This window comes from Acipenser ruthenus, chromosome 12 (genome assembly GCF_902713425.1).
Source record: "Acipenser ruthenus chromosome 12, fAciRut3.2 maternal haplotype, whole genome shotgun sequence".
Taxonomy (NCBI): Eukaryota; Metazoa; Chordata; class Actinopteri; order Acipenseriformes; family Acipenseridae; genus Acipenser; species Acipenser ruthenus.
The window spans coordinates 25,987,797-26,001,322 of record NC_081200.1 but is presented as its reverse complement, the minus strand read 5'-3'; the positions used below and the strand labels follow the sequence as shown (position 1 = coordinate 26,001,322).

Genomic DNA, 13,526 nt, shown 5'->3' with positions numbered 1-13,526 from the left:
GTCTGCAAGAGACCTGGGACTTGGGAGAAGATTCATCTTCCAGCAGGACAATTACCCCAAACATAGAGCCAAAGCCACACTGGAGTGGCTTAAAAACAAAAAGGTCAATGTCCTGGAGTGGCCCAGTCAGAGCCCGGACCTCAATCCAATTGAGAATATGTGGAAAGAGTTGAAAATTGCTGTTCACCAAAGGTCCCCATCCAACTTGACGGAGCTTGAGCAATTTTGCAAAGAAGAATGGGCAAAAATTGCAGTGTCCAGATGTGCAAAACTGGTAGAGACTTATCCAAATAGACTGTATAGAATGGCTGTAATTGCTGCCAAAGGTCCTCTACCAAATATTGACTCAAGGGGGCGAATATTTATGCAATCAATTATTTTCTGTTTTGTGTTTGTAATTAATTTAGAACAATTTTTGGGGTTTGCACACTCCGGTGTATGGACATTTCCTTGCATTGGGGTGTGTGAATGTTTGGCAGCAGTTGTATGTTATCTTTATGTATTATTTATTATTTTGATTGGAGCTGGGGTCACTCACAGTTGTGCAACTTTTCGTATAATTGATTAATTGCAATATGATCACCCAATTTTTTAATTTTCATTGTCACGCTGTCTATTTCAGAGGTTTTTTTTTTTTTTTTTTTTAAAGGAATACAGTACATGCTCATTGCTGGGTGTGCTGGCTTTTGTTTCTTACATTTACGGTATACAGTACAACTGTAATGGATAGAATATCAGTGTAGTTGTGATGTTGTGCTTGTAATTTTATTTGTGCTGGACCCTGGGTCTGATGTATATTTCACTAATCTGCTTTAATTTTATTTTCTTTATTATTATAATTGTTGTTAAATCTCTAGCTATACAGCATCTGCCAACTGACCTTTAATCTCCATGTAGCGATAGCTACTGGTATCACTGGTGTTAATGTTACCATGTTGTTTGTTTGTTTGTTTATTTATTTATTTTTCTCAGGATTTTGGATCTCTGCATATCTCAACATTGTCAGGAAATCACACTGAACTTAATTAGTGTCTTTCCTATTACTATAGTGTTGGTAATAATGGTACTATTAATACCTACTCATACAGAACTTCTGTATGACATTTGACTGATACACATACTTTGTAATCTGCGTTTATATATATATATATATATATATATATATATATATATATATATATATATATATATATATACAATCTGACAGACTTTCTGAATTTGCTGACCTTATTTTACAAGCGTCTTCAATTACAGACTGACTTTGACCTGTTGTCCACTAAATATGCTGAGCACCTACTTCTTAAGTTCCGTCACACTGCATATGAATTTGGAGACAAAGCTAGTAAACTCAGCCCATCAGGCTCGCCAGTCTGCTACCACATGCTTAATTACCCTCTGCAGGCCCCTCAGTGGTCAATCCGCGAGACATATATAATGAATTTGTAAAGTTCTACACTGAACTGTATACATCTGAATCTGCAGATGATCCTTTATTTAATTATTTCTTTCATAACCTTAATATTCCTACTGTCGACCAATAGTCCAAAACTGCTCTGGAGGAACCAATCTCTCTCCCAGAGATAGAAGAAGCCACCAGATCTATGCAAAACAACAAATCCCCTGGTCCGGATGGATTTCCTGTGGAATTTTACAAGAAATTCTCTTCTTCTCTTTCCCCACTGCTTTCTTCTGTTTTGGGGATTCATTCTCCTCAGGACTCCTCCCTCCTACACTTTCTTAAGCTTCTATATGTCTTCTATTAAAGAAAGACAAGGATCCCCTACACTGTGGATCATATATGCCGATCTCTCTCCTCAACGACGATTTTAAAATCCTCTCTAAGGCCCTGGCCCGTTGTCTCGAACAGGTCCTTCCCTCTTTAATCTCATTAGATCAAACTGGTTTTATACAGGGAAGAAACTCTTTCTTTAATTTACGCAGACTATTTAAGACAATTTACACCTCCTCATCCAAATTGCCCCCAGAACTCCTTGTGTCTCTTGATGCTGAAAAAGCATTTGACCATGTCAAATGGAATTACCTCTTTGCCACACTTGAAAAATTCGGCTTTGGTCATAATTTTATATCATGGATTAAACTGCTATATGCATCCCTGTCTGTGTCTGTTTGTACTCCAACCACTTTAAACCACTTATTCATACCCTCTCAAATGGATTCATCTTTTCAAATTTGGCGTTCAAATGGGGCCAAAGCAGTTAGAGACTTATATCATTTGAACAGCTCTCCCTGAAATTTAATTTACCTCGTTCACACTTTTTTCGCTATTTACAAATTAGACATTTTACCAAAAAATTATTTTGTCAATTTCCATCCTTGCCTCCTCTAACCCCTATTGACAGTTTGCTGGAGCTGAACCCCAATGGTAGAGGTTTGATATCTGAAATCTACAACATTATTTCTGACTTGAGTCATCAGTCATTAGCAACATTGAAGACACTCTGGGAGCAGGATCTCAGCATCACTTTTTCAGATGACCAGTGGGAGTCTGTTCTAGCTCATGTACATTCTTCTTCCCCTTGTGCTAGACATGGGCTTATCCAATTTAAAATTCTACATCGTATTCACCTGACTGAAGAAAAGCTAGCTAAAATATATCCAGATACTGACCCAGCCTGTGATAGATCCACATGTTCTGGTCCTCTCCCAGAATGGCTACATTTTGGACCTCTATTTTTTAATCTTTCTCCCAAATTTTCTATTTAAGTGTTGATCGCGACCCACTTATTGCAATATTTGGAGTTCTACCAGTAGACACAGCCCTACAAAAAACCCAATCTGATGCCATAGCTTTTGCGAACGTACTGGCGAGGTGCCTGATACTGTTGAATTGGAAGCAAGCTGCCCCACCTTCTCACACACAGTGAATCAGGGAGGTTATGCAACATCTTAAATTGGAGAAAATTAAGTTTATATTAAGAGGTTCCAAAGACAAGTTTCACAAGGTGTGGTTGCCCTTCATGGAGTACTTTGAGAACTTACATATCCAAACTTGGACATAGGTCAACATATCCCTTGTGTGTGTGTGTATGTGTTCCTTTTTTGTGTGTTTTTATTATTATTATTATTATTATTATTATTATTATTATTATTATTATTTTATTTATTTATTCTCTCTTTTCCTCATGAGTCATGGAGTACTGTTGTATCATTTCCTTCTTATGATTTATTGAATGTAATTACATAATTATTTATGATTTAATCCTTACTTATGTATACTTCCATATGTTTAACATTATTTTCTTTTCTGTTCTAAACTAAAAGCTGATAATAAAAATATATAAAAAATATTTAGTGACAGTAGCATTTGCACCAGCCTGTAAATATTGTAAATAAAAGTGTGCCCAGGCACTTAACAGTACCAGAAGTAGCCCTTGTGATTGCTTGCATTAGACTACACAAAATGCAAAATATGGCATAACTATAGACATTCCCCAGTACTGACTTATTTCTCATATACAAAATACCATAAAGTTTTATTTGATTACAAATTATTGTAATATTCTGTACACCACTCTAACACTCTGCATGCTATGATTTGACCTAAAATATCAAAGAGATTCAATCAAGTAAATGAGGACACCAGGTGCATAGCAAGCTTTCCAAATGACCGTATGCTGTTCCTGTGCTGAAGCAAGCTCAGAGATAGCTTTGACTTCAAGCACATAAATGGTTATGTACGTAAAGCTTCTGTAAATAGCAGCGTCCAGTGTAGATGCCCTTAGGTTTAAAATCTGTGCACATTCCCTTTGTAAAGCTTTTGTTCCAGTTAAAAAAAATTGAAAATAATTTTATGTAACTTTAAATGATCTTTGCAGAACCAGGGCCTTGGGCTAGACATACAGACTGTATTTTTTTTTTTCTTACAATATATCAATGCATTTACTCTCTATAATTTTGTGACTCAATTTTACTAACAGTCAAATCCTTTGAATATTACTGAGATAAAATTGTGACAACAAAATCTGGAGTTCACTAATAACCTGGAAAAATAATCTTTATAAGCACAAAAGAAGTTCTTCTACAACAAATATGCATGTTTAGCTGTGGATCTAGTAATAGCATAGATAAAATAGTGTTTATTGCAGTCCACAATTTTTCATATTGCTGTACAAAGTAGCTGTTGTTCATGACACTCCATAATAAATGTAACATTGTGTGTGTGTGTGTGTGTGTGTGTGTGTGTGTGTGTGTATACTTTATGAAATAATTTTATACAAGACAGCTTTTTGACACTCATGTAGATTTCCAAAAGGTTGGGAATTGAGTCTTCCTCTGTAAATGTGGTCTAGGTAATGGAGTAAATAAAGCACAGACTATAAAATGTTGTTTGTTTGTCTTATACAAATAATGGCATTAACAATGAAAACACACACACACACACACACACACACACACACACACACGCACGCACACACACACACACTATTTAATCTTAACTGTGACGAAACAAAAAATAACAGAATTAGTCATTATCAATTACTTAAACGGAGCATGAACAATCCTTTTGAAATATTTCCTTTTGTAGAACCCATCTGGAATTTCCCTATACAGGGAAAATGAGGCTGTATGGTCCAGTGGTTAAACTAAAGGGCTTCTAACCAGGAGGTCCCCGGTTCAAATCCCACCTCAGCCACTGACTCATTGTGTGACCCTGAGCAAGTCACTTCACCTCCTTGTGCTCCGTCTTTCGGGTGAGATGTAGTTGTAAGTGACTCTGCAGCGGATGCATAGTTCACACACCCTAGTCTCTGTAAGTCGCCTTGGATAAAGGCGTCTGCTAAATAAACAAATAATAATAAAAAGGCTGCACATCATAGGAGAAAATTACACTTGTCCATTCATTGCAGAAGATTCTCAAACTGAGCAAAATTATTTTGTTAGGTGTCAGGAGTAATTTTAGCAGATTCAGCCTTAATGTTTGCTTCAAGATGTCATAAATCCTTGGGCGGTCAATGTACATTTAAGTGTCATCTAAAGTGCTGTTGAATGGTTCCTTTAGAATCTAATTTCAGGATGATTGTGATCTTGTGCAGTTTGGCAGCGAAGCAAGGCTGTGGGAAATTATTTATTTTATAATAAGAGACAGCCTAGACGAGAGTATTAATGTGTTTTAAATCACAAAAATAAAGATTGTACTCATGAACTATTAAGTATAAAAATGTTTTAACTTTAGGTCTATGCTGTATGTTCTTTTCAAGGGGTGACATTTATGCATAATATAAGATGTACTTGAACCGAATCTTTGACCGTGATTTCTATCTGTTATTACAGTGCACATACTTGTCCCAACACTCTTTCTCCTGTATCACTAAATCAGATATCTATTTTGATTCTTTCAGATCGATTTTCAACATTCATGAAATATATTACTAAATATAGAAATATAACTCTTTTCTCTTCAGTGGAAGTCGGTTTGCTCTGGGAGTCCACAATTAGAATTACGAGGCTGAAGCACTGCCTGTGAAACTGTCATCCTGTCAGCAAGCTTGAACACCGTTGCATCTTTATTGCTGTGCGCTCTTCTTAACCAGCCACCCAGAGCATCTGAATAGAACTATCGCAATAGATCCTAGGCACTGTTCATGTGGAACTGATTTGTCTGTGGTTTATTGGGTAACTAAATGTGCTCCTTGGTTAACCTGGCTGAAAGCTGGCAGCAGGAAGAGATAAAATCTGTCATCTGAGCCACTGCGTAAAATAAAGCCATTAAGATGAATTACAGTTTTTGTATTATTATTATTATTATTATTGTTATATTTTAATTAAGTTTGTACTACTTGTATATTGAATACCTTAAACTGTATATTCATAAATTATATTTGTGTAATACAACAAATATCTGGAACTAAAAAAGCAAAAGACATTTTGTGTATAATTATCTAAACTTTACTGAACAGGGCAAAACTGAACATTAATTTAAGGAAAGCATATTTCAACTTTTTACTCAAAATCCGCATACAGAATTTTGAAATTACCCCCAAATAATTTGCCATTAATATTGTCTGCATCCTTTTGTTTTCCAGCAATTATTTAACTGTCAAGCACTGCGCAAACTGAGCATGCCCGACAATGATCTTTCCAGTCTGCCAGCCACCATCGCCAGCCTTGTAAACCTTAAGGAGCTAGACATCAGCAAAAACGGTAAGGTTTCTGACCAGCTGTTCTTTTTTCTAAGTTTTCATTCCATTTTCACTCAACTGGATTTAATTGAAATGTCTTTTCAAATATATAAAGAACTGGTGTATTGAATAAGGGTGGAAAGATGAATAGCAAATTCTGAATGCTGCCTAGCTCATTGCATTTGTACAATAGCTATGACATATATGTACAGTAGAACCTCAGAGATACGGTCACCATAGTTACGAACTGACCTGTCAACTGCACACCTCATTTGGAACCGGAAGTACGGAATCAGGCAGACGCAAGAAAAAAGAAGCAAACTGTAAACAAAATGGCAAGCGGTGAGAAGCTCAAAACTCGAAATGTTACAAAAACTCGACAGTGGCGTTAGCCTTAGCAATATAGCCCTAGAATATGGTATTGGGAAATCAAATGTCACCAATATTAGGAAAAGCCAGGAAAAAATAAAACAGTTTGCAAAAGAAGCCAAAGACAGCGGAGCAGTTAAAAGCAGGTGTATTGTACGCAAAGCTGCTGCTGCTGATTTTGATAAGGCAATGCATCTATGGTTTACACAGGCGAGATAAAAAGGCACTCCAATAAGTGGTGTGATGGTTATGGAAAAGGCAAAGTTACTCTACAAAGAGATCTATCCAGAGAAAGGTGAGGACCATTTTAAAGCAAGCACAGGGTGGCTCTGTCGGTTCAAAAATCGGCATGGAATAAGTCAGTTCCTGTCAGCTGACTCGAATGCCTCTGGTGAGTATAAAAACACTTTGAATTCATTTATTGAACAGCACAAATTTAACCAGGACCAAGTGTTTAATTGTGACGAGACGGGCCTGTACTGACACCTGCTTCCAAGTAAGACTCTGGCAGATAGTTCCGAAAAACAGGATAAGAATTTCAAATCCAGAAAAGATCAGGTCATGCTGATGGCTACTACTAACGCAAGCTGGGATTTCCATCTCCTTTTGGTGTTCATCACAAGAGTGCAAAACCTTGTTGCTTTGTAAACGTTACTATGTCAGCTCTACCTGCCCATTGCTATAGCCAGTGCAGAGCTTGGATGGATAAAGGCATTTTCTCCAACTGTTTTTTTAAGCACTTTGTTCCACTTGTAAAAGACTACCTTCGGTCAAAATCTTTACCTTTCCAAGCTGTGCTACTGATGGATAATGCTCCATCCCACCCTGCCATTGAAAATCTAGTGACGGAAGAGGGAAGCGTTCAGTGCTTGTTTTTGCCACCGAATGTCATCCAGCCAATGGACCAAGGCATTCTGAAAAACTTGAAATGTTGATAGAAGCAAAACCTCTTACAGCAATTATTGCTGGGATCAGTGTGGAGTTTAAATCTTACACTGATTTTTGTAAACAGCTGACAATCAAAGATGCTGTCTACATGTGTGCTAAGGCCTGGAGTGAAATTGGCATCTTTGAGACGCTCGTGGAATAAACTTTGTCCGGGTGATGAAACCGAACGGGATCATTTGGAAAACAATAATCAGAAAGAAATAAATCAACTAAAGAGTGCTTTGATACCTGTCTTCAATGGCTCGAACAACAGCCTGAAGCCACACCGATGAAACTAATGATGCTTCAAGAGCTCACACTTTGGCAGTACAAAAGCGTGTTGGCAAGCTAAAGCACAGTACCATTAAACATTGTTTTAAATCTAAAAGGAAGCTGGATCTGTGTTTGTGCTACATTTAAATTAAGACGGTTAAATTCAGCATTTTTTTTGCATAATAAACTTACACAGCTTTTCAAACTGTAATAATGAGTATTATGTCAATGTTAAATATTTGTGAAAGCAGAACCATAACGTTTTTTTCAGAGTTATGAACAACCTCCATTCCCAAGGTGTTCGTAACTGAGGTTCTACTGTAATTCCAAACAGTGTTGTGTGTGTTGATGGTGCAGCTGCGCACTTATTGAGGGACTTTACTTCAACTTGGTTATTCCACTAAGCCTTAATGCCCTTCAACTAATCAGATGTTCCTTGGCAATGTTTTAAATCCTGAAAGTACATGTTAAAAAGACCACACACCAAGATGCTGTGAAATGTTTGCTGACCAGCATTCTTAGTTATATTTAGTTGTGTTGACAATTTGCTGATTTGTGTGGTTACCTTTTCTGTATTTTCTTAAGGTCATAGCTAACAAAATCTTAACTATGTGCTTTCATTCACTATATAAGTCTCACTAATTAAAAAAAAAAAAAGTTCTCGATTGGCTTACTTCCAGGAAGTGCCCAAAGAGACCTTTAGTACATTGACATGCACAACATGTAAAATGTATGGAATTATTTTGTTAGCTACAAACACTTTAATTAAATGCATGTGTCTACTAAATGAATATTGTCTATTTGTCCTTATAGGTATTCAAGATTTTCCAGATAACATTAAATGCTGTAAATGTTTAACAATTATTGAAGCCAGTGTCAATCCAATTGCCAAGTAAGTACAGTACTGTCATAAGAAGCATTGCTGTGCCGTTATAGTCAGTAATCCATAATGCAGACTTAACCCACCATACATGAACAGAACATGAAGGATGGGTTTGATTTTTACTTAGAGATATATGTGTTGGGGGTTCCCGAGTGGTGCATCCAGTAAAAGGCGCTCAACATGGAGTGCAGGATGCATTCTATAGTCTGGACGTCGCGAGTTCGAGTCCAGGCTATTCCACAGCCGACCATGGATGGGAGCCCCCAGGGGGCGGCACACAATTGGCCGAGCGTCGCCCGGGGGGAGGGAGGGTTAGGTCGGCAAGGGTGTCCTCGGCTCACCGCGCACCAGCGACCCCTGTAGTCTGGCTGGGCGCCTGCTGGCTTGCCTGTAAGCTGCCCGAGAGCTTCATTGTCCTCCGACGTTGTAGCTCTTGGGTGGCTGCATGGTGAGTCCGCAGTGTGAAAAAAAGTGGTCGGCTGGCAGCACACGCTTCGGAGGACAGTGTGTGCTCGTCTTCGCCCATCCGAGTCAGTGCAGGGGTGGTAGCAGTGAGCTTAAAAAGCTTTAAAAATAAGCTTAAAAAATAATTGGCCATTCTAAATTGGGAGAAAATATAAAAATAATTGACAACGACTGAATTTATAAAAAAAAAGAGATATATGTGTTTAAGCTACAATAACTGTATATTGTAAAAAAAACAAAAAAACTTTGTTTTCTTTATTCTGCACAGGTGGAGTGTGCTTACATATCGACCGATGTATCGTGACAATCTTTAACGCTGAAAATAATAAGTGTTACACCCTGAGCCATCATTGTTACTAAGACTGACAATGGAATTTGTTGCTATTAGCCATCTAATGCTGACACTGGATGTTGTCTGTTGACCAATGTGCGCATTGGACAGTATGGTATTCAAAGTCCATAAAAAGATACAATGACAGCTTGGACGATGGCCCATCCCATGTCAGACATTGGTTAAATCTCTCAGCATTAGACAGCATTAGACAGCTACTGGGCATAGTCCAATTATAATATTAGATGATACATTATCTGTTTTCAAATCAGATGCACTAACAAACTTATATTCATATTATCAATGAACCGTTATTTCTGTATTAACTGTTGAATCCATGTTGAATAGTAAAATTAAAAAAATGCTGCTCCAGGGGAGTTTCATTTATGAGCTTCAGGCCACGAATGCATCGTGTACAAGAAGAGGACGGATACTAATAGTTTCTATTTTTTTCCAGAAAACTAAACAGAAAATGTAAGACAACACTTGTTCTGGGCATTGACAGCCAAGGATTAAGGTTTTGTCACATTGCCCGATTCTTCAGTTGTATTCTCAGGGCTTACTTTTTCATGCCATCACCATGGAAACTCACTCACATCTGAACTTAATTCTTAACTCCTGTTTTTCCAGACTCCCAGATGGCTTCACACAGCTGCTAAACTTAATGCAGCTCTACTTAAATGATGCCTTTCTGGAATATCTTCCTGCCAACTTCGGGAGGTAAGGAGCAAGAGTTCAGGGCAACTGTATACCCAGCCCTTATCTTTGTATCTTCATGTTTAAGAGGGGTCAACAGGTCTTCTTATCTAGAGGTCTGGGTTCAAATCCAGCTCAATTCACAAGTGAAAAGAGTTTCAGAAACTTAACTCCCAAGTGGGCTGCTCACATTTTTTGTGGTTTCTGTATATATGGGAACCCCTAACCCTTTTCTATTTATGGATCTTCCTCCTAGGCTTACCAAATTACGCATCTTGGAACTACGGGAAAATCACCTGAAAACTTTACCAAAGTAAGTAGTCTACTTCAACCCTGGGAGGTATATTCAAAACTGGAGTAAATGTACTCAATTTTAACATCAAAAAATGGGATTTGCTTTTTCAGTGCCAGAATTGTATTAGCAAAGATGAGTCACCAAGCTTTGAAAATAATGATCTAATTATTTTGTTTGTGGACAGGAATAAGAATTTGACTTCTGTCAACATGTTGCTACAGAGACATATCAATTGTTTTCCTGATATCTGGGCTAGTGTTTGTATTACGATTCCTTGCAGATTCCCCCACCCCACCCCTGCTCCCCAAAGGCATTGCATTTGTCATCGCCTTGGTGTGGGGCATGTTCTCCTGATATACATGTGTCCTTGTACCATCTGCTTTGCTGGTATTTCTTGGCCTGGACATGATAAGCTTCCCCATCATGCATGTTTACCGATATTAAATTTCAACTCAGGTCTCAGGTGTTGTCTCAGGTGTTTTTTGTCTCTTTGAACTGGAGTTCCATAGTTTTTTCACTAACATCTGCCATCTTCGTTGCTGCTGATGGTGTTGGGATGTGCAGATTTTACATAATTGATAAGTGCTACAGACCAGATGAAATTGCAGTGTCGAAAATGAAATATGACAGTCAGAAGTCGGATGACCTTCCAAAGCAGAACTTACAGAACTTTGGTAATTGCATTGGTTTTGACTATCAATGTTCTTGTTCTTTAAAAATCAATTTAATAAATGAATGTTCTTAAAACAGAGGCATGATATAGCTTTGGTATATAGACAAGAGACAACCCAAAGTGTTCAACTAGTCACTTATCTCCAGTTCATTTTTCACTAAGAGCACTGGGCTAACAGAACGCTTCAGTGGAGGCACTCTTAAACTTTAAACAGACTATGTTGATCATTCCTAAAATGCCTCATTATGCATCATCTCAATTCACTTGAAATCATTTATGTGTTAGTCTTTTTAGAAGCCTACTCAACTCCCCCACATTCCTCTATTTTTAGGAGGTTCACTCTCTGTACCAGAGCCAGTGATTGAACTCTGAAATGTTGCTGTTACCTTAAGTACAGCATCAGCTATTAGCCAGCCTACAGGACAATTCAATAAGGACATAGTATTTTGACCAGCTCCATAAAGATGTCCTTTACAAAAGGATTCAATTCAATTGGAATATATCAATAGTGAAGGTCCTCACTGGGGCATACAGATGAACCCGTTTTAATTCAGAAGCTTTTCTAATGTTATTCCTGTCTGCAGTTGCACAGGTCAGTGTGCTATGCCTGCTGTGTCAACATTTCAATCCAAATGTAACAGGACATGCTGCGTTAGGTAAAGCACTGTTGTTACTTTTGTTACTCTGCAGAACACATTACATTGAAAGAATGCTCAGGCTTTAGCATAACAACATTCTCACACATTTTCTATAAATGAAGTCAGTGTATCCATCCACAACATCCACAATGTGTTACAGGAAACAGAACCCCCCATGGTTCCCTATTGTATGTGCAGCATAGAAAGGGAGTGTAAGGCTCTGCTGGGAACTGGATTTATGCTCTAGTGGCTTTTCTTCTATTCATTCAAAGTGAAAGTTTGTAACCACTATGTATTTCGTTCACATATTTGATTTATTTCATATGTACAAACAATTCTTTCAGAGATTCTAGTCTCCTTACATTGATATAATATGCATCCATGCAAGTATTTAAACAGTATCCCTGTCTTCTTGCTTCAGCTCACATTTCATATTTCACATTGCTCAGTTCACCTCTTCCCCTTCTCCAGGCTGCAGGGGTGCAGGCGGTTTGATCCTTCAAGCCCAGCCTGTACTACAGTGGCTTTCATTTGCGATTTATCATATATATAAATCCCACGCAGTGCTATTTTTCATATTGCTAAATTAGAAATTGTTGCCAGCTTCTGGCAAGGTGGTAAATCTGCACAAGACAAAACAGGTTGCGATACATATTTCTCATTTCTGCCAACTGTGTCACAGACATTTTTTTTTTTTGCTTCCAATACATATACAGGTATTTCCAATTTGGATATTAGTCCCAGCACTCAATTATTATACATATTTTTTCCTTATTGAAATGTATTTTACTGTGCATTTAACTGCGTCGTATATTATTATTACACCAAGACTGAGAAAATATACCATAAAAAAACTCTGTAATAATAATAAAGACTACAGGTCTCAAAATGTTACAACTCTCCTATAATTATTAGTCATATTATATAAATATATGAAAGCAAAATGAAAAACAAATATTTAAATGGCTTGTGTATATAAACCTGCAAAACAAATATTGAAAATGCTGGTCTTAGGCACTCTTAAGCTTTAAACAGACTATGTTGATCATTCCTAAAATTCAAGGACACATAATATATCAGGAGAACATGCCCCACACCAAGGCGATGACAATACAACAAGTGGTGAATTCATTTACTACAAAAGCTCTTCAAGATGAACAATGCTTTTTCTTGCAATTTTCTTGTCTTAGTTTCATTTTTGTAAAGTTGCCTCACAAATCTAGAGTAAATAGCCATATTCAAAAAGTGATTATATTTTGGTAAATGTAGCATATAAACCCACCATCATCTCCCAAATAATAAAACTGTGTTTGTACAATGAACTGTCCAATATATGTGAATCCTTATTATTTGTTTATTTAACAGACGCCTTTATCCAAGGCGACTTACAGAGACTAGGGTGTGTGAACTATGCATCAGCTGCAGAGTCACTTACAACTACGTCTCACCCGAAAGACGGAGCACAAGGAGGTTAAGTGACTTGCTCAGGGTCACACAATGAGTCAGTGGCTGAGGTGGGATTTGAACCAGGGACCACCTGGTTACAAGCCCATTTCTTCAACCACTGGACCACACAGCCTCCTCATTGTTGGATAAGTGGTTTTGGTTCTTGGTCAGTGGTACTTTGAGAATAGCAAAAACAGGCTATTTTGACATTTGCAAAAATGGATTTACTTCAAACATAATAGGAACCAAGTTCGTACCTAGCTGTTTAATTGTAAAAAAAGTATCCAAATCCGATCAATACTTCAAGCTAGTGTTGTTGTCTTTAAAAAATAGATTTAACCTGATTGAACAATTAAAATAAAACTTAAACAGGATGTTCCTATAATAGTC

At 37.5% G+C, this 13,526-nt stretch overlaps 1 protein-coding gene across 9 annotated transcripts in view; it reads left to right on the top strand.

Annotated features, from left to right (window-relative positions):
• The window catches only part of LOC117417382 (leucine-rich repeat-containing protein 7-like), a 343,846-nt gene that overhangs the window by 244,403 nt on the left and 85,917 nt on the right, over positions 1-13,526 (top strand). For all 9 annotated transcript variants that reach the window (XM_059034716.1, XM_034029512.3, XM_034029519.3 and 6 more), the window contains 4 exons: positions 6,045-6,162; positions 8,523-8,601; positions 10,019-10,108; positions 10,341-10,397. In XM_059034716.1, the coding sequence (XP_058890699.1) occupies positions 6,045-6,162; positions 8,523-8,601; positions 10,019-10,108; positions 10,341-10,397 (344 nt within the window). The remainder of the gene's footprint in view (positions 1-6,044; positions 6,163-8,522; positions 8,602-10,018; positions 10,109-10,340; positions 10,398-13,526) is intronic.